The sequence below is a fragment of the Populus trichocarpa genome, chromosome 11 (assembly GCF_000002775.5).
Source record: "Populus trichocarpa isolate Nisqually-1 chromosome 11, P.trichocarpa_v4.1, whole genome shotgun sequence".
NCBI lineage: Eukaryota > Viridiplantae > Streptophyta > Magnoliopsida > Malpighiales > Salicaceae > Populus > Populus trichocarpa.
The window spans coordinates 11,426,756-11,453,703 of NC_037295.2; the positions used below are offsets into that span (position 1 = coordinate 11,426,756).

Below are 26,948 nucleotides of genomic sequence, written 5' to 3' on the forward strand. Positions count from 1 at the left end.
ACTTGAATAAGATGATCGAAATGTTCTTCCTTGGTTTTGCTGTAAATTAGAATATCATCAAAGTATACAACCAAGAACTTTCTCATAAATGGCATAAGCACTTGTGTCATTACTCTCATAAAAGTATTTGGTGCATTGGAAAGGCCAAAAGGCATGACTAGCCATTCATATAAACCATCCTTAGTCTTAAATGTCGTTTTCCACTCATCTCCCGTACGGATCCTAATCTGATGATACTCACTCTTCAAGTCAATCTTAGAGAAGATATGGGCTCCTACCATCATATCTAGCGTGTCATCCAATCGAGGAATTGGAAAACAATACTTGATTGTAATCCTATTGATGGCTCGACTATCTACACACATTCTCCATGATCCATGTTTTTTAGGTGTTAACAGTGCAGGTACTGTATAATGGCTCAAACTCTCTCGTATAAATCTCTTTTATAACAACTCACATACTTGCCTTTGCAATTCAGCATGTTCACTCGGGTTCATCCTATAGTGAGGCAAGTTTGGTAATGTGGAACCAGGGACAAAATCTATGGCGTGTTGAACATCACGCATAGGGGGTAAAGCATCAGGTAGTTAAGAGGGAAAACATCTAGAAATTTTTTCAACACTTCTCTTACCTCTTCAGGTGGCTCCTCTAAAAAGTCTTCTATAATCTCCTTAGCCACTATAGCAAACACAACAAACTCCTCACAAATCTCCTTATCAAACTCCCTAGGACTTATTATGTTAAGCCCTTCTTCTTTCACTTTATTTTTCTTCTGACTATTATCATTAGACCTTGGAGGTAATCCAATAAGTTGGATTTTTTTACCTTGAAAAGTGAATGAACAAGAATTTGATCATCCAAATATCGTAACGTCCAAATCATATAACCAAGGCCTACCTAATATGATGTGCCCTACATCCATGGGAATGACATCACACCAAATTTCATCATGATAGTCCAAGATCTTTATGGGAAAAAGACATCTCTCTTTGACCGCTATAGATGTATCATTAACCCAAGACACATTATAGGGTTTAAGGTGTGGAACAGACTTTAAGCCTAAGCAGGATACACTACCCGAGGAAACTGTATTGATACAACTACCACTGTCTATGATGATCTTACACCCTTTATCTCCACATTTATGTAAGTGTAAAAAATAACAGTTCTTCTCCAATCCTCAGTTCCTTTAGGTTGTGTTAAAGCACATCTAACCACACCTAACCTGGTTGTCTTGATTTGAGTGAATATAGACCTAACACATCCTAGCAAGTTAGACTCATCCTCCTCATCATTTAGATCTTGAAAATCATCGGGATTGGGTTCATATACCTTATCATCACAATTATCTTCTTCACCCATATCCTCTTGCCCCTTGATGAACAAAGCCTTATTAGGGCAACTAGAGGAAATATGACCAAAACCCTGACACTTAAAACACTGAATTCTTGAGGTTATCTTAAGTGCTTTATGAAAAATACCCTTACCCTTGTCTTCTCTAGGTATCTGGGAACTCAAAGGATTGGGTTTACGAGGTGGGGCACCCAATATAGAGTCATTACTACCAGGTTGGGATCTAGAAGGGGTACTACGAGTGTCCTGACGTCTCGTCCACTGGCTTTTTGTGACCAAGTCATAATTTTGTACTAGGGTTTAAACATTATCAAGGGTGGACACACCTCTAAGCACAACTTCTCTTCTAAGGTCATCATTTAAGCCTTTTTGAAATCTACTTAGGGTCATCACTTCATCCTCCCTAACTGCACACCTCATCCTATACTCATCAAATTGTGCCACATATTCATTGGCAGACTTGCCTCCTTGCCTCAAGTTATTCCACTGGTCCAAAAGATTTCCTCTATAAGAACGAGACAAATACTTTTCTTCTAACTTAGTCTTCATTTCAACCCAATTAGTGATAGGAGGTTGACCTCCCCTATCCAACGACTCTTCTACACTTTCCCAATAGAGTTGAGCGGTCCTACTAAGTTTTATCTTTGCAAATCTTACCCTTCTATTCTCTAATAAATTATATCAGTCAAAGAATTGATCCATGTCACGAATCCATCTATCAAAGATCCATGGGTCAAGTTGACCCTCAAAAGTCGGGGCTTCTACTTTGATACGCCTTATGACTCGCTCGTCAGGGTCATCATAGTCGTAATGGCCTTGATTGTGGTTGTGTTGATGGTTCCTACGATGAATTGGTCTTTGACGGTAATCATTGGAACGCTCACTATCGTTAAGGTCATCAAAGTCATTGTGACCCTGATATTGGTTACGTTGGCGGTTCCTACGAGGAACTGGTCTTTGAGGATTCCTATGGTTGTCACTAGAATGTTCACTCTCATTAGACTGTCTTACATGCAAAGTTTTTATGGACTCCATCCTCCTAGAAAGGTTGTTCATTTAATTGGACATGTTGCTCATTTCCTTTCTCATAAGTTGTAATTGTTCTTGAATATATCTAAGAACATTACTAGAGTTCGAGCCCATGGTAGCTGTGACTTCTAGATTGTGTACTAGACGACCACTACGTAAATGCATGCAAAAACTAATACTAAGACTGAGATCACAAATAACACTTGCAAGTAAAACGCAAAATAAAATTATAGCTAATTAAAAAAATTATTTTTTAATTTTAATTTTTTTTAATAATTTTTTTATTACTATTATTATTATCTTGGACACTAAGTAATAACAGATTAAACCAGAAAAATACGCAAGTAAGCAATGTAAGTCCTCTAAATGCACACAAGTAATCCAAACACACTATTTTAGTTTTCCCACTAATTTAACTAAGCTCCACAATTAATTAAGAGGATCAGATCTTTAATGGCTCAAAATGGGCAAGCACAAAGAATAATATTAATGTTAAATCTTCGTTTACAAGTGTAAAAGCATACTAGGAATGATGATTTTCAATGGGTAAAAATTCTGACCAGATGATGTGGCAGTGAAGGATTACGTGGCAGCTGAAATGGCAGGATATGCTGGCGAGGCAGATGATGTGCTAACGTGGCAGACGACGTGGCAAGAACTAATGTCGTGGCTGATGACGTGGATGCTCTGACTTGGTGCTGACGTGGCTAGGTTAATTATTTTACTAGCTTTTATTTCTGTCTTCCCTACCTCCTATGATCTATTGCTACTGCTAATGGCGATGGCGCACGAAACGGGGCTTCATGATTCTATTTGAGCCCGTCGGTGCGAGGGTAAGGGATGTGGTGTCGCTGCTAGACGGGGGCCTGTTGATCCGTTGTCGCTGCTGAAGGCGAGGGCACTGTGGATGGTGGCGTTGCGACTGGTGCTGCTGCTGGAGGGTGCAAGTCAGTGGTAGTTACGGCTGATGGTTTGTAACACTGATTTGGGTTGCTGAAGACAAAGACCTGTTGTGGCTGCAGCGTTGCGGGTTGTTGAAGGCAATAAATCGGCGTGTACTTGTGTCTTGGTTGTGATCGTTGGCTGTGATCGGCGTTGATGTAGAATTGTCGATCGCTCTGTGGGACTGATGTGCAGGTCTTCTCGGTGATGGGTCTGCCGCTGTGATTGGCTGAGGCGCCGCTGCTGAAAATTGATGTCGTTGATGATGAACAGTGCCGATGAACATTTTTTTTTTTTGTAATCAGAACAGTACGCTTTTTTTTAGATCAATCTAGGGTTAAACATAAACATATGGATCGTTTAATTGTAAGAACAATTAAAAGCCATGCTCCGATACCAAATTTGGTGCGGGAGAATAAATAATAAGAATTAAAGCAAGAAAAGAAAGAAGCTTTTAGAGAAGAAGCTGAGAAGAGAAAGTAAAGAAAGAGAAGAAAGGGGATTGGAGATATGCAAAGTCTACAATATTTTCATTAATCATCAAAACTGTCTCACAAAATGATAGAGGAACATATAAATAGTAAACCCTAAAACATCTCGTTATTGGGCTCGGCCTATCAAATCAAATTGTTTAACATAAATAATTTCAAATAAATAAAATAAAAATGAGACAAGCCCAAATATGCTAAATAAAATAACAATGAGATAGACCCAAATGGGTTTAGTCTCCCAACCAAAGCGTGACAGGCTGGGCCATCCTACGTCGTCTCTGTTCATATACTCGTGTAATTTGTGATGTGCGTCTGGTGTCCCCATCGGTTTTTATATGTCATATGATTAGGATTTTATGTTTACATGAAATTCTATCTTTCTAACTATATAAATAGGACATCTAAAATGTTAGAATGATAGTCAACCTTATACAAACTTTCTCTTACTTATTATAATTTATAGCCTTTCTTTTGTAGCTTTCTTGTATCTTTATCCTTTCTTGTTATGTTTTTCCCGATATGTACATTTTGGTATTATTCTAAACTTGTCAGAGTCAAGTTTAGAACTTCACATTGTATTTGATTATCGAGGGTGTTATTTGCTTCTTCTAGTAATTAAATTTCTAATTGTAGTTTAACAAAAAAATGAAAAACAAATAATATATTGATTGAGAAATTAATGATTGATCGATATGTTAATAATTGTTGATTATCAAGAATTTCTTTATATAATCAATAATATCAAAATTCAATATAAAATTATTGAAGAAAGAGTATTGCTTTCTTCTCTTCTTCCATCCTTAACTATACCATTATATATCTAGTTAATCGATGATAATTACTTGATAGTTTTTTTTTCATGATTTATTATACATACCATATTATTTTTTTGTTATATTCATTTAAATTTCTTAGCATGATTTATATAAAAAAGAAATTAGTATGATTAAACATAGAAAATTTATCTACAAAGGAAACACAAATTTATAATGAATCAAAGCAATAGATATTGTAGTCATCATAACTAGTATAAATTCTGTAGCATTATTAAATATTATTGATAGATTTTATGTTAGAGAGAGAGGTGAGGGGTGATCACATCCTTGTATGTACAGATGTTAGATTCTTTTCGGAGCCTTTGCTTCCTTTAGTTTGCCTTTCTTTCATGTTCTGGAGTCAGATCAGTTTGACGTCTTCTTCCTCCTGCTGCTGCTTTTCCTGTCTTTATAATCCAGCTAGTTTAATCTTTTCACCGCTTCCAATTCATTTCTAACCTGAAGCAGTTCTTTGATATAGCAATGTAGTCTATCTATCATCATTGCCAGAAACAGAGAAAATCCTGCAAATTAAAGCAACCCTAAGAGTGATGATGAACCCTAACTTAATATGTATTTTGTTCCCCTCTGTAGGATTTACAAAGTGGTAAATTTAGTAAAAGGGGACGGATTTTATATGGGTATAATTAGAATTTTAATGACTAAGTTTCTTCAAAAAGAAATTTCATTTATTTACATTTTTAGAGTTATTTTAAGAATTTTTATTATTTATTCAAGAAAAATTTTCAAAAGTTTTTTATGTTCTTGGAAAAAAATGATTTCTTAAATATCTTTTGAAATTCTTGATAGGTGTTTATCTTTCTATTTAAAGCAACTGAGCCCAATTTGATAGGGTTGACTAATTCTTACAAGCACGAGGTAAATTTTGAAAGTTCTTTGAAGGGCTAATTCGTAGATTTGATAAAAATATAGGGGTTGTTGTGGAATTTTAAGTAATGGTTGTTGTATAGAATAATGGTCGATTATTTACTTGCAGATCACGACAGTATTTGATTCTCCAGAAATCCAAAAATTAAAGCAATGCACATCAAGATGAACGGTCACAAGTTACCTAGAAGAGATGCTTCGAGGATGCGTTCTACCATAAGAACCTCGTCGGCAGAATTAACGGCGCCGGCATCTAGCAAGCGTTTCCTAATCTGCAGCGCGTTGTGCAAGACGGAAGTGAACACCACAATCAAGGTTGTCGCCACAGTTTTCGCCACCAACGGACCCTTCCCTTGCTTCAACTGGTCAATCGCCATGATCACTAGCTTCCTTACAGGGGTCCTGAACAAAAGGATCAGGATCAAAGCCATTTCGGTGAATACTACGGTGAACAGAAGATTGATCATGTTTATGAAAGGTTCTTTCTATGGTGGAATGAAGGAGAACTTAGCTAGCTTTAGGATATATAGAGAGAAAGAGAGAGATAAAAGGCGAGACTGCCTTTAGTATATTAATTGTGCAGTTTCGTTCGAACTTGTATATTCTTTTCAAGACTTACAGTTTAGCTAAGGAATAATTCTTTCCATGACCCAGGAAATCATATATAGAATAGAATATCTTTACTTCGGGGTATCAACTTGCACACGTTTAACACTAGAGAGGAATCTTTTAGTAGACCTCGTGTATAATTTGCCAAGAGTAATGCATACTAGCTAGTGATGTCCAAAAAAACACAATTAGCTTAAAGGCATAGCTTATATCATGGATAATCGGTTAATCTTCTGGTTCTGGTGATCTGATCTATTCTTCCTAACCAAGGTGGCTAGTGGCTAATGTCTCATACCTGTAAAAGATCTCATTTGATAAATATGAGCACTTTCCGATACTTACGTAAATATCGTTTTAGAGAAAAAAACAATCATATTTTAGATAAGAATTGAGAATAAATATGTATCAGAGAATGGAGAATTCCATAACCCCTTTGAAAGATTTCATGGTCTCTTCTTATAGCCTATGTGGCTTGTCTCTTTTTAAAGAGAAAAGGTTAAAGTATAAGGAAAAAAAAATATGACTCGTCATAGGGTAAAATATCTATGACTAATGGTCTATACATGGAACCTAAGATTCCTGGGGTCAAAAGGCGTTTGGACTCGATGCTTGGTTGAACCCAAGGATGATGGGTTTGGCAGCTTGCCAAGCTCAAGTATACTTTGGGCTTAACGCTTGACTGAGCCTAGGGATGGTGGGTTTGGCAGCTCACCAAACCCACATATGTCTCTGGGCTCAGCGCTTGACTGAGCTCGTGGGCATTGGGTTATCATCTTATCTTGATTATTTTAGAAAAGAGGATTCAGGTAAAAACAAAACATGTTGATCCATCAGTAGCTCGCCAAATCTTTACGTATTCAATACACAAAGATTTTGAAAGTTTTTATCAATAGTGAATGAAAGTCTTTTTATCTTCTCAATTAGATTTTATGTGTCCCACATAGACTTGTTGGGATCATCAAGACCAAGTGGCTTGTCTTTACTAGAAGGAGGTGTTTGGGAAACAAAACGATGATTGTCTTTTAATGCAACAATTGAGTGGACTTCTTGTGATCTGTGATGACATGAAAAGTTTTCCATTTGATAATATGAGTGAAAAGATTTTTTCATTATAACCCTAGCCATTCTTGCTTCTAACTTTTTACTTTCACTTTTTGTTGTTTTTGAAAAACAGCTTCATTGAAAAGACCCTGAACTAAATTTGCTCCATTCCAGGAGGAGAAAAAACCCACTTCAAGCATTCCTTTTACCATCACCTTTTTCTATTTCTTTTTTTTAAAAAAAAATGGATCTTGGAAAAATAAGATTTGTCTCTAAAAAGAAAGGTGTTGTTTCATTTGAAAATAAGTTCAGGTTTCAACCAGAGCCTGAAAGAAGCAGTAGGGGACAGGGGTCCATCAGACTAGGTCCAATAACAAGAGGGGGTGGTACACTAGCATCCACCTCTGATAGGGGTCGAGTAGCCCTCCTCGTAGGAGTTCTTCTCCTGCTACTGTTAGAGATCCTGAAGAGGGAAGGAGGTTGCCTCGGGCTCTAGAGAACGACTTCCCAAAAAACGTATGTGTGAGGATATAAAATATATGGCTTGCCATCAATCAAGAGAGTATACGATTCAGATGCTCGACCTGATCGAGCATATCAGCCAATAGACCTAGGGTCATTTTAAAACCACCACCTCCATCTACGTGTATGGAATTGGCATTCCTTCCCTCTCTAAGGGTTTGCTAGAGAAGTTTTCAAGTACTACTAACTAGGTTCAGGCCAGCTACATCCTAATATGTGGATAATTTTATCATCCTTTGAAAAGTTTTGTGGTACAACTATCAAATTAAAATAAATAGGACTAAAATGAAAAACATGGTGAAAATACATGGTTAATCTAAATTCCTGACAATTTATTTTGGTCCAAAAGTTTCTTTTTTTACATTTTGGTCCCTAGTTTTGAGAGATGAGGGAAAATGTCACTTGAAAACTGCAAATGAAGAGAAAATCATTGGTTTGACCCCTTTTTGATGGTGTTAACAGATTTCATTCAACGAGGGTTCAAAAATGGTGGTTTTAAACCTTGATCTTATCTAAAAAAGTAAATCAGAGTCTAGAGAAACAATTTGCTCAATTTAATTATGTATTTTTGGATCATTTTAAGGGTTTTTGTTGTTAAATTGGGTTTTTTGGGTTTTAATGGTGTTTGTTTAGTTGTTTATGGGTGAAAATGGACTGAAAAATGGATTTTTAGGCCAAGATGTTTCGTCCACCATAGTGATGTTTGGATTCTAGGCGAAGCAGTGACACGTGCTTGCTCTTTTTTTTCAAAAAAAAAAAGGATAAACTACATGTTATACGCCCTTTAAAAAAATAAACAAGGCCCAAGCGTCTGGGCCTACTTCAAGCCCACGCGCTTGGTTTTTTAAAAGACCCGAGCATGTTGGGTCACCCAAATCCGCGCAGCTAGGTTTTTTTGTGTTCTTTTGTTTTTTTTGTCCTTTTTTTTTCAACTTTATCATTCCATTTTTAATTGGTCTACATAATTTATTTTAGTCTATTTTTTATAAGATTATCATAGTCTAAAAAAAAACATGTTATTATTTGATTGGTGTCCAATTTTACAAGTTTTTATTTTTGTTATCACATAATTAAATAAAAAATTGTTTACAAAAAATTATTAAATCCTATAAAATCTATAATGCATGTAACAAATTTAGTGTATTATATCACAAAACCTAAGTTGATATAATATATCATTACCTTAATATTTTAAAAAAATATCTTCATATTTTTATCTACACAAACCATTACAAGTCAATTTAACTAGATTATATTAAGAGAACTCCAAAATGATTTAATTTGAAAATCACTTTGAAATCTAAGCGAGAACAAAAACCAAGTCAAAAGTTTTCAAATTTAAGCCACTAATCCATATTTAATAATACTAAAAAAATTCCCACGACCTTAGATTTCTTTTTTCTTTTTTAACAATAAAAAAACATTAATCCCACCGGCAGGGCGGGCAATAACTTAGTAAAACATAAATCAAGTGCAATAAAATAAGAAAATCCACGCCCATAAATCTAACGAGGACTAAGGAAATTTAAAACTATATATAGATTTATAACGAAAATACAGGTGCATTATACATGCCGTCTACCAGAATCTGAAACCTCTACATACATAAATAAAGAGGAGTTTGATGAACATTTTGGAATATAAAGAACATGTAGACTGTCCCTCATTTTAGATTAAATCATGGCAAGCCGCAAGTGAAACTCATAGGGTGTGAATTAACAATCCAAACCCAACAAAATAAACTCATAGGGTGTGAATTAACAATCCAAACCCAACAAAATTTCAATCTCAAAGTATTTATTCATGTCAAATAAAAGCATGTTCAATGGCAGTGTGGCAGAAAACTCAATAAATTTAATGCCATTTTTATACATCCAGAAGCAGCCTGCGAGGATCCTCCACAACATCTTTGATTCGACGCAAGAAAAAAACTGCCTCTCTACCATCAATTAGCCTATGGTCGTATGTCAGAGCAATGTACATCATTGGCCTCGGAACAACGTTGCCTCCAACAACCATTGGGCGACTCACAATCGAGTGCATGCCCAAAATAGCCGACTGCCAAAAAATTATTGGTTATGAGAACCATAAAAAAAACACAGCAGTCATTTATCCAAGAAAATGCGTTGCTGTCCATATCTGCACAATCAGGACCAGACCACGCAGTGACCAAACAAGTATGCCAGATCACCAAGTCACGTTCAGGCAGCTAGGTTTCGTTTGTCTAAACTCGAATCATTGCCAGATTGGATTAGCAATGAGCACATATATTTCTAAATTTCATATGCTTTGAGAGCCAGTCAGCCCACATTTAAACACCTGTTAAAACAGGTCTTTCTGATTTTCTTTGCTTAAATGGTCCAAATTAAAACCAGACCAGCTTAGTAGCTGGTTCAACAGTTTTCGGATCCAAAAGGCCAGTCCGTTTCTGATAATCATGACCTCTAACATCTAGTTGAAGAACTACAGAGCCCAAAAGAGATGCATATCCTAATTAATTTAAATAGACGAGTTTGCAAGTTCAGCCAACTAGTAAATTTGTGCTTTGTGTCTCGATCAGTTAAGACAAGTGTATGTGAAAATATATGGAAGGTCATTTAAATTTTTATCACACTAGAATGCCAAACCTGAGGGGGGTTGATAATGGGTGTACTCAAAAGGCTTCCATAAACACCTCCATTGGATATTGTAAATGAACCTCCAGCCATTTCATCAATTGAAATAGTTCCATCATTTGCCTTCTTTGCAAGAGTGTTGATTTCCTTCTCTATCTCAGCAAAGTTCATCTTTTCAGCATTACGGATAACCGGAACTACAAGGCCCTGGACATCATAGGGATGAAACATGAAGGAATCGCGATTAAAAAAAGTTTGCAAGGTTATCATTTGAGATCCTCTATGATTAAATGAAACTTCAACAAAGTAACAGAGGTGGAAAGAAAGTGAAACCCAACAAGGAATGCAGGACTGCAGCATTTTTTTTTCTCCTATTTATTCGTTCATGAAATTCCAAATGGCAACTTCAGCTAGATTAACATTGAGAAATACCAAACCAAAGAACAAATACTTTAATTCAATCACAATGTTTGAACTAGATGCTTCAAGCATACAGTTAGTCAGAGATTAAACATGGCAGAAGCTTTTTAAAGACTGGCACCTCCAGAGCAGAGAATACACGCCTCAACAATGGTCAATCAAAGCAATAACCGGTGTCCTTGGAATATTATGTCTCGTGGTCCTCAACAACTCAGGTGCAATATTTACTGTGGAATAGTATTCCACAAATCAAATATACTAGCATATTAGCCCGCGCTCCGCAGCGGGTCAATAACAATTTTAATTTTAAATTTAAAAAAATATATATGAAAAGTATAGCAAATATTTTGAGTGCCTTAGGTCTGGCGGTCATGCTAGACCTAAGAGCCTTGGGTCTAGCTGCGGAGCCAAACCCAATAACCTTGGATCTGAAGGCAATGCCAGACCCAATAGCATTGGGTCTGGCAGCCCAGCCAGACCCAATGGCCTTGTGTCTGGCTACTGATCTGGTGGAGATTTTGAAGGATAGAAAGCAAATAAAAGGGTCCCAAATCCTTAACTTATCAAAGTCTCATAAGTGTCATTTCTTTCCTTTATCCTTTACTTGTTTGCTAAATGTCCATGCTTTACTAGTCAGGTGCTTGAAGATGCATGGTAATGAATGTTATTACTGTAACCTCATGAAGATTATTATCATGTATCTCTGAGTGTTCATACCCGTTAAAATAGACAAAAACAAAAAAACTCCGCTTGAGGTTTGACATACAGAGATGAGTCTGCTGAGGTTCAAGGCTAGGTGTGAATCAATGTGAGGGTCTTGTGCTAAATGCTCGAGTTTTTGGGTGGAAATACTTGAGTTAAAGCTTGAAACTTTGAGTTAAGAATAATTTAGGCTAGAAGTTGTTGTTTTGTTTCTATTCACATCCGGCCTGGTTTTGATTTTTCATTGTTTTGCCTCGTCTGTTTTGATAATAGGCGGAGATAGGAAGCATGCTTGTTTGTATGTTCGGTTATTCTTCTTTTTTTTGTTGAGGTAAAAATCTTGGGGGTAAATTGAAGTTAGCCAACGATGATGCCAAATGGAAGGTGGGCCTTTGAGAAAATTTCAGCTTGTTTCGTTTCATGGATTGTTGTGGTTTTAATTTGATAATCTATGCTGAAATTTTAAGTTCTTGTGATTTGAATCATGAATACAATTTCAAGTTTGATCTTTAGTGATATTGCATGGTTTTTTAGAGTTTTTGTGATGTAACATGGGTTTTCTCAAAGGCTCAAGACCTGAGGCCGACATTGATCTCTCTGATGACAGGTTCTCGCATTTATTGATTTGCTTCTCAATACAAAAATAGGGGCTTCACTTGTATTTTCATGATTTTGTGAAATTTTTGGCGTATTTTCATTGGGTTTGGCTTCGCAGCCAGGCCCAGGAATATTGGGTCATGTTCTAAAGCCAGACCCAAAATCCTTGGGTCTGGCTGCAGAGACAGACCCAAGGCCATTGGGTCTGCTGCGAAGCTGGACCCAAGGCCATTGGGTCTGGCGGTCAAGCCCAATATCCTAAAAAAAATAAAATTGAAAATATCTTAAAATATTTTAAAAAAAAAATATATATATATATATATATATATTGAGATAATATTTTTTATTTTTTAAAATCTATTTTTTATATCATCAAATCAAAATAATACAAAAACATCAAAAAATATTAATTTTAAGTAAAAAAAATAAAAAAAATTCAAATTTCTTAAAAGCATTTTTAAAAAGCAAAAACAAACATGCTTTAATAAGAAAATTCAACCCAACCTCAAATGAAAAAAAAATTATTATCACCTAATTTTTGTACAATATAAAAAAAATCTCATCAATTTATTTTCTTTTTACAGTATGGAAAAAAAATTAAATAAGAGGAAAAAAAAATTGAAAATATCTTAAAAGGAAAAAAATTAAAGGGAAAGAAATTAATTGTCAGTGTATTAAGCGCTACTCTGCTATGTTCTTGGTGCTATTGTAGAAAATACTTTATCTAAAGATGGTGATGGTGCAAATATATTCTGTGCTTTTAACCCAACTCAAGCATTTTTATATTTGGAAAAAAAATTGTTATTAACCAGCTACGAAGCGTGGGCCAATATGCAAGTTATTATATTATTACATAACGGTTATTTTTTAAAATATTTTTAAAAAAATATATATTGAGATCATATTTTTGAAAAAAGAAAATTTATTTTTTATATCATCACATCAAAATAATACAAAAACATCAAAAAATATTAATTTGAAGTAAAGAAAATATTAAAAAAAATTCAAATTTTTGTAAAAGTATTTTTGAAACGCAAAAACAAACATGCTTTAATAAGGAAACTCAATCCAACCTCAAGTGGAAAAAAACTTATCACCACCAAACTTTTGTACAATATAAAAAACATCTTATCAATTTATTTTCTTTACAGTATGAAAAAAAAATTTAATAAGAGAAGAAAAAAAATAAAATTAAAAATATCTTTAAGGAAAAAAATTAAAGGAAAAGAAATTAGTTGTTGGTGTATTGGGCACTACTCTATTATGCACTATTCATGGTGCTACTGTAGAAAAAAAAAATTGAAGATGACAATGGTACAAATACATTCCGTTCTTTTAACCCAACTCAAGCATTTTTACATTTTAAAAAAATATTGTTATTGACTCACTGCAAAGCGCGAGCCAATTTGCTAGTTATTATATTATTACTAACGATTATTTTTTAAAATATTTTAAAAAAATATATAGTGATAACATTTTTTTTATTTTTAAAATTTATTTTTTATATCATCACATCAAAATAATACAAAAACATCAAAAAATATTAATTTGAATTAAAAAAAATCAATTTATTTTGAAAGCATTTTTGAAACGCAAAAAACAAACATGCTTTGATAAGAAAATTCAACCCAACCTCAAATGAAAAAAAAATTATCATCACCCAACTTTTGTACAATATAAAAAAAAATCTCATCAATTTATTTTCTCTATCATATGAAACAAAAATAAGAGGAAAAAAAATAAAATTGAAAATATCTTAAAAGAAAGGTTGTTGAGCTAGGCCCAAGATTCCTTGGGTTTGGCTGCCTAGCTAGACCCAAAAGCATTAGGTCTAGTTGCCAAAGCCAGACCCAAAAGCATTAGGTATGACTGCCGAGCCAGACCCAATAATCTTCTCCCATTGTTCTTCATTAATCATTCTCTCCTTTATATGAAGCTTGTAGTCCCTTTTCTTGGAAAATTCAAAGTTTTGGGGACCTACGTCACTGCCAAAGGAGCATTCGTATTCATGTTGAAGCGATTTGGGCTTGGTTTCCAAGCCAGACCCAATAGCGTTGGGTCTCGCTGACAAGCCAGACTCAACAACTTTTGACATAGAAAACAGAAAAGACAATGCTCCTCAGGTGCTACAGTGTCGTCCACAATGTAAACATTCTATGTTTACATTGTGGTCCACAGTGCAATGAGTCTATGTCCACAGTACATGCACAATGTTTTTCCCACGCCTTTTAAAGTATAGTATAATATGCCAATGAGGCATTGATCCAATTAAAGACTTAGGTTGAGGCTATGGATGTTAGGACTACCCAGGTTCAAATCTTCCCACCCCCACATATCACAAACAGAAGTCAAGTATGTCATTTCTTCACCTAACAAATAATCCTTACGCTGAATAACCAATAGCAAGGGAAAAATTGCATTCAGAGAGACTAGATTAAAGGGAAATTTAGATTAGATGATATTAGGCCCTAGCCACCTAATAAATTATAATTAAAACATTATTTTGATGAACTCATCATACACATAAATGCTCCAATTCTTTAAATAAAACCATGTTTAAAAACCAGAATCAAACTATAATAGCGTCCCACAATTTAGTTGGGATAAAAAAAGCATGCACAAGAAGATACTTTTAAAAATGTAAGGGGCGAGAAAGATGCCTAACCAATAGACTGATTGTCAGCACCACAAAAGGCAGATACATATAAAGAAAGCAAGTCCAGTGCATTACCATTGGAGCTTCACCATACCATTAGTACCAAAGGTAGCATACAAGTGTGCACAAATAATAAGTCAGTCAACGAAAGAGATGAAGACAAACCTTTGGAGTGCCGACAGCTATGCTAATGTCTATATAGTCTCTGTATATGATATCATCCCCATCAATAACTGCATTTATAATAGGCTGATTCTGGAGACCGCTGACAGCAGCCTGAGATATTGTACAGAGGAAACAAGAAAAAGGATACCACACATCTTAATGGTCAAGGGTATATTTCGTGAATTATTTGTATCATTGTAGATCACGCATTGTGTACCTTTATAAATCCTGACATAAGGCCCAATTTCACTCCATGTTTCTCAACAAAGGCATCTTTGTATTCAGAGCGAAGCTTCATCAAATTAGTCCTACAATAAGCAGAAAATCAATGATGGGACAATACACATGAGAAAAGGTAGGAAAAACAATTAAAGATGATGTTATTTTGTTGGATATAACTCAGGAACTGATCTACCCCTTCCAAAGCACCATTTTCTGTTTTCTTAGGGATAGAAGCTTTAATAGGGAAGGAAAACTCATGAAGAAAGTACATGGTCTATGTTGGCTAAACCAAACCAATAAGATATGGACTACCAACTATTATCAAAGGGTTGGAACTTTTAGAGCTATGAGAAAAGTGCTATAAGCAATGACTCATCAAAATCAAATTGAACTCACATATCAACTTCATTGAATGTTGTCAACAGAGCAAACGTGTTCTGAGAGTCCTTCAATCGGGTTGCAACCCTTTTTCGAAGCCTTGTCATAGGAACCTGTAATCAAGGAAGCATTTCAAGCCACACTGCTTGAGACACAGAGAACATTGCTCTACCACATAACGATGAAAGAGAAAGATACTTACTCTTCTTTCCTTTTCCTTGGGAGGAAGCTGGGGTTCTGTAGCAGAGCGTTTAGGAGGTGGTGGTGCTGGAGTTTTAGGCTTTACTGGGACAGGACTAGCTTCAACCTTTGGCTTTATCTTTTCTTCATCCTTCATTTCAGGAGCAGATTGCTTTGATGTATTCTCAGAGGGAGCAGCATGAGCTACACCTTCACCAGACTTTGAAATAACAGCAATCTTGGTACCCGGTTCTACAGTATCCCCTTCCTTGGCTATAAGCTGTTAGAAATCATGCTCGGAAGTTGAATTAAAATCCACAACCTCAATCATCAAACATCCCCAGAGGAACACAAAAATATCATTAAAAAAACAGTTTATGTATTACCTCTTTTATCACACCTGCTTCTGGACTAGCAACATCAATTGTCACCTGAACATAAATTGACATTACAAGTATTAGAAACACAACAAATTTTCTATTACATTAGACAGAAAGCAAGGGTGGGAAAGCATGTTGACAACAACACCTTATCGGTCTCAATTTGAGCAATTGGCTCATCAACTTCTACTCTATCACCAGGATCTGCTCTCAGAATATCGCATTCAACACAATTAGGAATTGGCAACTATATAAATGACAGAAAATGTGTTTGCAAACAGAAGAAATGAGAAATTATCACTAGTAAGACATACTCTTTAAGAATTTTGCCAGAGTGCCATCAGTGATGGATTCACCCATGAAAGGAACAACGGCATCAACCAAATCCCCTAAATCAGAACACAAAATTATCATTTATCAAGATATAGAAAAAATTTAAGATACAATATCACCACAATAAGAAACAGCTGCAGGTTCCTCTTAAAAGATATAAAACTAAATTGACAGTAAACCATCTATGTCATCACATCCAGGTCAACTTAACAAAGTATTTAACCATGGTGGTAAGAATCAACACTTGGTGACGAGCCAAATAGGTGCTCCAAAGGCTACCACAATCTGAACCAACATACCACATTTCTGTCAACTATGACAGAGCAGCTTGATTCAAAATTTCCCATTAATTATGTTTTCCCATGATAAAACTATATGAAAAGAGCTTCAAACTGCATTCTTTGTATAAAAGCAACATCAAAGCTAAGTGGGATAAGAGCTAGAATGCTAACATCCTAGATAAGTGATGGAAATTAACAATTATAAAATCAAAAGGATTAAGAAATCCTGTGTGAACTAGGATCCATGCATTTCTCCTTCACCAATAGATCACACACCAGAGCACAGACATGGAGAAGAGTGATGTGCACAAATGAAGGAAATTCATAGAGTCCAGTCAACAACACACCACTGTCTGAAGAAAATGGCCTGCTCAAGATTAGCTTGCTAGCTGTGAGCTCCATGTTGGAAACACCTTCTCTGCATAACAAGAAAAACTAAAAAATTAAAAAAAAAAAATAACAGAGATAGAGAGAGAGCACTACAAGCAGCACGTAATAAACAATAAACAACTTTAATTAGCATGAAAGTTCTTCAGCCTTTTTCACCTAATCAACATTTTTATTAGAGAATTAGAAAGTACAGGTAATCTCCAATTTAGAAATTCAATGGTGGATGAAAGATGGAAAATGTAGTTCTACACCACAGGTTAAATTAGTTAACCCACCCCATTGAAGCGCAAGAGTATCAACAACAGGAGCATGTATTTCAACCTTTGAGATATAAAAAGTAGAGTAGGATTCATAAAAGTTACAGAAAAGGACATGATACAGACAATCAAATGAAAACACAATCAAACAATAACCTAAAAACGGTTTCACTGAGTCATCTAATTATCACTTTTACAGTCTAAATTCTGATCCTAGAAACACTAATTCAAATAGAGTCTCTTCAATTCAAAGCACGGAAATAGAATGGGTGTCACTTACCTCATGGTTCTTGAACTGATTGCCCTACCTGCAAATACCAAAAAGGAAAAACATGATTAGTGACAGATTATGACTAATATAATTATGTTTATAAAGGGACCATAATGGCGCAATCAGTATTAAATATTACCTCGTAGAGGAGCAAGGCAACTGAATTTCCGAACATGTCCAAATCCTCTGGGATGAATTAAAATCTGTTGACAGACAAGATAGGATTGTTGAAATCAAATTATTATAAACTATTTTCTACAGTAATAAATATATAAATAAATGACAGCCATTAAAACCTCCTCGGAGACTCTGGAGGTAGACGAAGACACAGGTCGAATAGTTTGCAATGACTGCTTCAAGATCTGAAGATCACAAATATCAGTAATGAACAAATAAATTCCATACATAAATTAGTTAATAAATATATAGATAGAAGTAAAAATGAATTTTCTAACCGAAGATGAAGAAGACGAGCCTCCACTAGCGACTCTTCTTCTTATAACACCAAGCATCTTGTAGGATTCTTTCTATCTCTATCTGTTTTTTTTTTTAATTTATATATAAGAAAAAAATAAGAAAAGAAGCTGTTAATTTAAAAAAGAAAAGAAACAATCCTAATTAGGATTATTAGTAGATTTAGACCTGATCAGATTGTTCGCCAGCGAGAGCGAGGCTCTTTGATTTTGAATCGGGAGAGAAAGGGGTGTCTATAGTGTTTTTTACGTAGGGTTTGGCTCCAGAGAAAAGGAAGACTTTGCTGCAAAGTTGAATGAAAATAAAACACGTTGCGCCATTTCGGATTTGCTTGCGTGCTCCTTTTTTTTTATTATACGAGTCAAATATGTTTAATACAACTGTATTTTTTTATAAAAAAAAAATATATATATATATATAATATTTTATTTTATTTTTAAATAATTTATTTTTTATATCAATATATTAAAATAATTTAAAAATAGTAACAAAAATAATTTTAAATATAAAAATTAAGTTTTTGACAAATGCGTTGCCAAGTGGGTTGTAATTTGGAGGGCTGTATTATTTACTCCAATGATTTTATTTATACAATGTTTATTTGATTTATGTAAAATAATTTCTAAATTTTTTTCTTGTTTATTTACTATTAAAAAAATTGATCAAAGAAAAATAATTTTAAATTAAAGAAAAGTTGTTTTCAAGAAGTATTTTTCTTTTTATTTTTGATGGAATATATTTTTTAGAAGTTATAAAAATAATTTGCTATTTATTGATTGTATTAGATTTGGTCTTCAATATTTTTATATATTTTTAATTTTTAATTTCATCTCATCAAATTTGATTTAATTTGATATTTATATCAACTTTGTTTCTTATTTTTTTTATTATTATTTATTTTTCTCTTATCGTTTTTTAATTAAGATTTTTTTTATCTATCAAATTTGGTTCTTATTTTTTATTATTATTTATTGTATTTTAAATAATTTATTAAATTATAATTATTTTTTTAATTTCATTATCTTTCAACTTTTTCATCTATTAGATTTGGTCCCCCGTTCTTTTCATTGCTATTTATTTTATTTGAAATAATTCATGAAATTAAAAAAACAATTATTTCATACTTCTTCATAAATTGGTATGTAATTTGTAGTTAATCGTATAGGCGATAATGTGAAGTATATTTTGAGATGTGATTTACCGCAATGGAAGAATTTTATACAAGAATTATTATTAACCGCATTGGAGAGATTCGATGTATGATCTATTATTGACTGAAATGGTGGAAATTATGTGTAATTCATTTTAGACCACCACGACAGAAATTAATCTCAATATATATGTGTGTGTGATGAAATTAATCTCAATTTGTAGTTAATCGTATAGGCGATAATATGAAGTATATTTTGAGATGTGATTTACCTCAATGGGAGAATTTCTATACAAGAATTATTATTGACCGCATTGGAGGGATTCGATGTATGATCTATTATTGATTGAAATTGTGGAAATTATGTGTAATTCATTTTAGACCACCACGACAAAAATTAATCTCAATATATATATATATATATGTGTGTGTGTGACGAGAACTCTAAAATAATTGATGAGTGAGATAGCCAGCACATGAATGGATATTGTTGTGGAAAAGATGTTTGACACCTTGATATCTTATTCAACAAATTCATTACGCCAAGTAATGGCAAGAAAAATTGGCGGTTCAATTTTGATTGATGAAAGCTCTGTTGACAAGAAAATTTTAATTTGGAGAGAAATTCAAAATTAGTTATTTAATAACTCAATTGAAATTTTAATTGAATTTATTAAGGGTTTAATTGTAAGAAAAAATGAGTTTTTAATTCAATTTGGGCTTTAATTAGAAGAAATTAAAGTCTATGGTTAAATCGCAGTTTTGAAAAGTTAATTTGGTCAAACCTGGGTCTTAATTGCATAAACATTGAAGTTTGATGGGCAATTAGGGACTCGACTGAAGAAATTCAAAACTAAGGATCAATTTGTAAAAGGCACAAGACTTTAAGGACTGATATTGGTTTAATCAGGGTCAAAATGAATAAAATTGGAAGTTTATTGATCAATTAAGAGTCAAAATGCACGAATTGATAACTAAGGATCGAACTGAAAAAAACATTAAACTTCAAGGACTGACATTGGTTTAATCACGGGTAAAATTGCATGAAATTAAAAGTTTAAAGGCAATTATTGGTACAATTAAAACAAATTAAAAGATTATGGACTAAATTGAATTTTGATCAAATCCCAAATTAAAAACCTTAATCTCTTAATGGTTAACCTAGACGATACACTGTTTGGTTTATGTTCAAAACGCACAGTTTGCAATAGAGGGCATATTATCTGCCCACTATTCATCTTCTTCTTTGGGCGATTTTGGGCTAATCAAGTTAGCATCTTCAAACGAATAAATATGAAGCTATAAACCTTCAAATTGAGCAAGGTTGAATCCAAACGGAAGGTGTGCACCTCCTCTACCAAATTCAGGTGGTCTTTGATGATGATTAATGTCCTTTAATTTTATGGGATTTGATTTGTTTATGACAAAACAATTCATTTTTTGTGTTTTTTGCAAGTTTGATCTGTTTTGGGTTTTAATTTTGGTTTTGGTTTTTTTTGTCAAACCAGTGTTTTTTGTGTTGGTTTATGGTCAAACCAAAGATTTTGGATCAACCCGATCGAGTCAATTTTGGGTCATTTAGGTAAGGCCTTGTTTGGTTTTCAACTTTTTTGATAAAAGATTTTTTGGCTTAAGGGTGTGTTTGGAAAACATGCGCCTATGTTGACAGTTTTATTGAAATAAAAAACGAGTTTTTGACAAACAAAGCCTTGTAAAAATAATATAAAAAATATTTTTCAACAATATAATATTTTTTCTTTGTATATAGCCAAAAATCCTAAACATTATTTGAGCATTTTTCTAAAAATCTAAAATACTTTGCATGTTTGTTTTAAAAAGGGTGTTGCACGGATTTTACAAGAAGTTTGTAAAATTCCAAAGGATTTTAAATACTTTGCATTATTTGAGCATTTTTCTAAAAATCTAAAATACTTTGCATGTTTTTTTTAAAAAGGGTGTTGCACGGATTTTACAAGAAGTTTGTAAAATTCCAAAGGATTTTAGCCTGCATTTCAAAAATATTAAAAACTTATTTCTGGTAAGAAAATATATTATTTATTTTTAATATAAAGATAAAAAAAAACCAACAAAAGAGTTAATATCCAAAATATTATTATGGATAATATTTATTATTATTCACTTTTAGTATAAGGATAAAAAAACTTGTAAGGGGTTTATATCCAGAATATTTTTCAGAGCAAAACAATTCATTTACTTCTAATATAAGTATAAAAACTGCAAGGAGTTTTATTTGAAATATTATTTGGAACGACATAATAGCTAATAATTTCAAGTTTATCCCGAAAGAAGCCTCAATGATAATTAAGAATATTTCAACATGTGTCCCATGAAACAAGAGTCATGGACGTCCAAAATACCAAAGAGAAAAGAGGAAAAAAAAACAAAAATTACTGAATCTCTTTAGATTTCTAGCCATGGTTCATTTGAAGAGCATAAGCTGTGAATAAATCTGTTTTCTTTAAATATCTCTTCAGACCATGTTCTTGACCTAAGAAACTAACGTTTGTTTATTGTAGCATTCTCGTCATAGATATGCTGATAAAAATAAAAACATCATAAGACCATAGCAACCACAAACAAAGAAAAACAATGTAGCTTACCTTAGTTAAGATATATTAGGTTGTTAATACCTTCCATTTACACTACTAGTCTCTTGCCTTATAATTTTGAGACCAATAAGGGTTCGTAACAACTACAATACTTGATGACTCCTTATCCAACCGTATACCTCTCAACCCGTCCAGGAAGGGTCGTCGCAACGTTGTGCTCTTATGAAATGTACGATAATCTTCAAGTAATCTTTGCTCAAACCTTAAATGATCTTAGATTGTCTAACAAGATCCTTGTGACTTCTAATTTTTTTAAAAAAACTATTGTTTCCTTTGTGTCTAAGAGTTTTGGGAGACCTAACAAATACAACGCTCAGGTGTTGCAATTGGGATCTTTATAGAAGTGTTATCAAGCCTAACCTAACTTGGGTGTCTAGCCTAGGTTTCAAATCAAACCATGTTAGAGTTGATCGAATTTGACCCATTCAACTTAGCAAGTTAAAACACAATTTGATCGACCTAGTCAAAACCCATTTTGATTTGTAAAAAAAAATAAAATCCAAGACAATGTTATTTTAACTATTTTAAAAAAAAAAATACTAAGACAACAACACCTTAGATCAATTTAGGAGTTAAAACATTAAACCCACAACATAGATCATGGATCCAATTGGATTTAATAAAATTTTTTAGAATCTATTTTTACTCAATTATATGATAATAAAAATAGACATGCATAAGAAAGTGACCAAATGAAATTTAAAAAAGAAAATCATGAAGAGTTGTAAAAAAAGAGTGTTTGCTAATATTATCTAAAAAATACCATAATTTTATTAGAAAGCAAAGTAGAATTTGAACTACATTAAATAAAATAATACACAAAATAGTTTTTTAATCAATGTATATAATGAATTTCAATTAAAATTAAAGACCCGTTATGTTGAACCCTTGTTTGGTTGGGGTTTCAAATTAAACCAAGTTGAAGCTAACTTTGTGTGACCTAGTAGACCGGTGGACCCAAGTGTGACTTAGCCTACCAGTTCAAAACCTAGCTTGACTTAAAAAAAAAAAAAGCTTTAAAAGAGAATTCCTTTTAACTTTTTTTTTTAAAAAAATGTTAATATGATGATATTTTAGATTGACTTGAGTCAACCAAAGTTAATTCATCAAACTCATGACCCGAGTTATGGACTTGGTTGGGTAAAAATTTTCTTCATTTAATCATAGGATAACTAAAATAAACATACGCAAAGATAATGAACAAAATAATTGTTTTTTAAATAGTCATTAAGGCTTGTACAAAAAGAGCATTTGGTAAAATTATAAAAACAATATTATAATCTTATTCGATAAGAAATTACAAATTAAACAATATTTAAAAAAACAATATCTAGAATGTATTTTTATTTAATTTCAATTCAAATTAAAGAAAAAAAACATAAAGGGCCAAAAACAATTAAGAAATATAAAAAAAAATTGTTAATGCTAATTAAACATTAAAATAATAAGTTAATCTTTCTAAGTAAGAAATGAAGGATAAATACATATGAAAATATTTTATAAATGTAAGTTACATAAAGTCATGCAAAATAACGGAAATAAAGATGTAATAAACTATACAAATGAGGAAATAACAAAGGAAAGGGGATCATTTTCAAAGCTTAGTTCTATTTAAATCTACATCAATTAAAATAATTATTAGAAAGAGTTCAAAGGATTTAAATTATGAAGAAATGAATATATTTCTTTAGTCAAAATCTTAATTTCTTATTCATGTATTTTTTTTTATATATATTTTGATAAGGACATGTCTTTTTTATTTACAACATTTTTTTTCAATAAAAAACTTAAGGTAATTAAAATAAATATTTGCAAGGATTCTAATTGCTTAAATTCATAAGAGAAAAAATGTATTTTTTGGTCAAAATCTCATTTTTCTTATTCATTTAATTTGTTTATTTTGATGAAAACATGTCTTGTTTATTATGAGCAAGTTTATTTAAATAAAAACTTATAATGATTTGAAAAGAAAGTACCAACAAAAAATTTTAAAAAATCAAGTATTGGTAATTTTTATGCTCATCTATGAAAAAATAGAATAATAATTAATATATTAAAACTATACAAAAATTCACAATAACAAATAAAAAAAAATTAAATTTTATTTAGGGTTTTAGTTTTTCCATACGGTGAATCCAACAAGGGAGAAGGACAAATTATAGCCATATTTTTGTTAAGAAATTTGTATGCAATTTCTGTCTTTTGATTAAAATAATCTACTGATTTTTTATTGAAATAAACAAGACATGAAGAGGAAGAAGGGAAGGGAGAGAAGGAGGAAGAAGAAGAAGGGAAGGGAGAGTGTAAAAAAAAAAAAAAAGATATATTGTTTGTGTTATATTATATATAAGGGTAAATTAATTTATTTTATTTTATTTTAAATTTTAAATTGATTTGGAATGTAAATGTAATTTTTAAAAGAATGAAAATAAAATAAAATAAATGACATTTTTTGTTAATTTTTGAACATTTTATCAAAGCAATAATAAGCTCTTTTTTTTTTGTGCGTATATTTGTTGCTTTTGCAAAAATAATAACTTGACCATAATTTAAAATGGGTTTCATGCATTTTTTTCATTATCAAATACTTTTATATCGTCGGGGAAAATAAATGGACCGTCGTAAAGGCCTTCACAACTTGTCTTGAACTACTTAAGTTGCCACAACAAGTCTTCCGATATTATAATAGTTTTGTATAATCAGCATATATTTTGTGAATAAAAATTGAACCGTAAAAGAAAAAATATATATGTTCAGTAACAAAAAAAATTAATTTTATTGCATTTAAATTAAAAATTATCATGAAAAAGTTTCATTGTTAAATCAAAAGATATTTTTATATTATATTTATAATAAAAATTAAGTTTATAACACTAACTAAATATGAAAATATATATAAAAAAATTTAATATTTTTCATTGCTAAAAATTGTTTTTATATCAAAGAAAAAAATTATATTGTCCATGTATTTTCTTCATTTGAAAAACAACGAAAACTTGCAGGAAAACTGTGAAAAACCTTTAAAGAGTGTTTTTTAAACTCAATATAAATTTGAAAAACTAAAAAACTAATTTTTCATTTTTTTAAATGGAGAAATATCACATTTGAAGAGTAAATTCTATTTTTTTCAATTTTTTAAAATTAAAAAATTACTTTATTTATGAACAGACCCTAAAGTTCTCTGAACTCCAGTTGGCAATTAGAATGAGAGGGTTGAATTGCAACAAAGTAAACTATGCAAGGTAACACGAAGCTGAACATTTAGCAAAATATAAAGATAATTGCAAAACATTTCAAAAATAATTAATTTAGGATATAAGAATTTAATTCAAATGGGTACAATAAAATCAATTAATTTAATAATATAATTATATAAAAAAGCTAATGATAATAATAAAACAAAAAAATAAATAACAATGACTAATAAAAAATAAATAAACACTTACTAATATTATGAAAAAACACCCTTTAAATATTCTTAAAAGATCCAAATGATCTTATTTGATAACAAAATAAAAAAGAAAATGATAAAAAAAAAATTAAAAGAATGAGGACCAAATTGGATATAAAAATAAATAAAATCAAATCTTGGGGGATAAAATTGAAAAACAAAAAAACTTAAAAAGACATTAAAAATGAAATAAATAACAATAAAAAGAATGAGTACTGGAATTGATACAAATACAAACTAATAGGACACATTTATTTTTTTTGGAAGGATAGGCACAAAACCCAAGACAAGGAGAGAGAAAATAAAAAAAAGTAAAAAAGTTTTTCAGAGCTTAACGACTGCGTCACCTTGTACATGTGTTTGACCACCGAGAAGAGAATGTTGGGATACTTCTTCCATCATTGTCACAAGAAGTGGTGTTTCGTCGCTAAAAGATGCCTTAGGCATCTCATGAAGAGTATGGGCGTCTCCCACTCGCCCGCGTGTGTGTTGCACATATTAACTACATTTGGTTTTTAAATAATATTATATATTTATTAAAATACAAATTGTCTATTAGTCAACTTGATTATAACTAAAAAAAACCAGGGTGAAAATACAAAAAAGCCCACGGATGTTAGTTATTTTTGTTTTGCTTTTAAATATAATGTAGTTATTTTCCTATGCTTTATAAATTGAAAATTAAAAAAAAGCACATAGCTGCCGGTTAAATAAAATTTTATTTTATTATTTTATTATATTTTTAAAATGTGAAAAGACCGAGTTGTCCCGATCAATTTGATAAAGAAGATTTTATCTTAAAAAAAAGACATATAATAATAACCAATCTAATAATTTTGTTTAATATTGTCAAAATCATCATTTCAATGTATCAATCCACGTTATTTTATATGTCATTGTCTACAACGAAAAACACGTTTAAGTCTTTGTTAATAGTGGTAACTCCCGTAGGTCATAAATGTTGTCATTCAACTCCTATAGCTCAACATTTTTTAATACTACCCATGTTGTTCTAAGAAGTTCAATGTCAACCCTAATTATTATATATTTATTTTTGTTTTTAGAATTTTAAGTGTTTTGGTGTCATGGGATAGAATATATGGGGATTTAAGTAAAAAAGAAAGATAAAAGAAAATATCAGAAACAAACAGAAAGTGAGTTTTTCATAAGTAAGGTGAAATTGAAACTTCTGAGAAAGATATGAAGTTGCCCTTCTCTGAGTCTATAAAGGTTGGGCACCGACTTGGCCCAAATTGTTTCTCCTTCCAATCGAAACTAATCAAGACGGGCCGAGCCCTGAAATATAGTAGAGGCACTCAGCTTGCCGTTGCCTGCCTGGGCATCGAACAATCCTGTTCTTGTCTTATTCACACTCAATTGCTTGGAAACTCGAGCAAAAGACCATTCTGCTACGCACTAATTTGGATACCGACTGTATAGCCATGAACTGCAGCATCCAATCTCACTCTCCAGTTTGATTCAATAATGAATTCAGGTATGTTTTTCTTAATGATTATTGCTTAGAGACAAGAAAGGCAACAATCCCTTGATCTCAAACCTCAATGGAAGGCAGAGAAATTACTTTGGTCCTCTTGCAAAGAGCCTACTGGGATTGCTAAGCGTAGCCAAAGAATGAAAACAAGGACAAGGGCCATCACGAAATTCCTCATCTTCTCGAGCTAGACCTGGCGATGATCATTTGTCCT

General features: G+C 32.3%; 2 protein-coding genes across 2 annotated transcripts; both read right to left on the bottom strand.

Moving 5' to 3' along the window:
* Positions 1-4,743: 4,743 nt before the first annotated feature.
* LOC7483624 (uncharacterized) lies at positions 4,744-6,055 on the bottom strand. The gene is made up of 2 exons (XM_002317300.4): positions 5,703-6,055; positions 4,744-5,154 (listed from the first exon to the last, which is right to left on the bottom strand). Exons 1-2 carry the CDS (start codon positions 5,983-5,985, stop codon positions 5,051-5,053), a joined length of 387 nt encoding a protein of 128 aa, XP_002317336.1. The 5' UTR covers positions 5,986-6,055; the 3' UTR covers positions 4,744-5,050.
* A 3,276-nt stretch (positions 6,056-9,331) lies between these two features.
* On the bottom strand, positions 9,332-18,346 carry LOC7483625 (dihydrolipoyllysine-residue succinyltransferase component of 2-oxoglutarate dehydrogenase complex 2, mitochondrial). The gene is made up of 15 exons (XM_002317301.4): positions 18,180-18,346; positions 17,993-18,074; positions 17,834-17,899; positions 17,677-17,740; positions 17,547-17,574; positions 16,967-17,037; positions 16,320-16,394; positions 16,154-16,209; positions 16,012-16,056; positions 15,648-15,905; positions 15,464-15,558; positions 15,063-15,153; positions 14,846-14,956; positions 10,318-10,512; positions 9,332-9,748 (listed from the first exon to the last, which is right to left on the bottom strand). Exons 2-15 carry the CDS (start codon positions 18,047-18,049, stop codon positions 9,557-9,559), a joined length of 1,404 nt encoding a protein of 467 aa, XP_002317337.1. The 5' UTR covers positions 18,050-18,074; positions 18,180-18,346; the 3' UTR covers positions 9,332-9,556.
* Positions 18,347-26,948: the final 8,602 nt, after the last annotated feature.

What these genes read in the sequence shown, in the direction of transcription:
- LOC7483624 (XM_002317300.4), bottom strand. Translation starts at nt 5,985, where the DNA reads ATGATCAATCTTCTGTTCACCGTAGTATTCACCGAAATGGCTTTGATC. An exon ending in CCTCGAAGCATCTCTTCTAG is followed by an intron (nt 5,155 to 5,702) that starts GTAACTTGTGAC and finishes TTTAATTTGCAG; the next exon opens with GATTTTCTCTGTTTCTGGCA.
- LOC7483625 (XM_002317301.4), bottom strand. Translation starts at nt 18,049, where the DNA reads ATGCTTGGTGTTATAAGAAGAAGAGTCGCTAGTGGAGGCTCGTCTTCT. An exon ending in AAGCAGGTGTGATAAAAGAG is followed by an intron (nt 15,906 to 16,011) that starts GTAATACATAAA and finishes GATTTCTAACAG; the next exon opens with CTTATAGCCAAGGAAGGGGA. An exon ending in CCATTATCAACCCCCCTCAG is followed by an intron (nt 9,749 to 10,317) that starts GTTTGGCATTCT and finishes ATTTTTTGGCAG; the next exon opens with TCGGCTATTTTGGGCATGCA.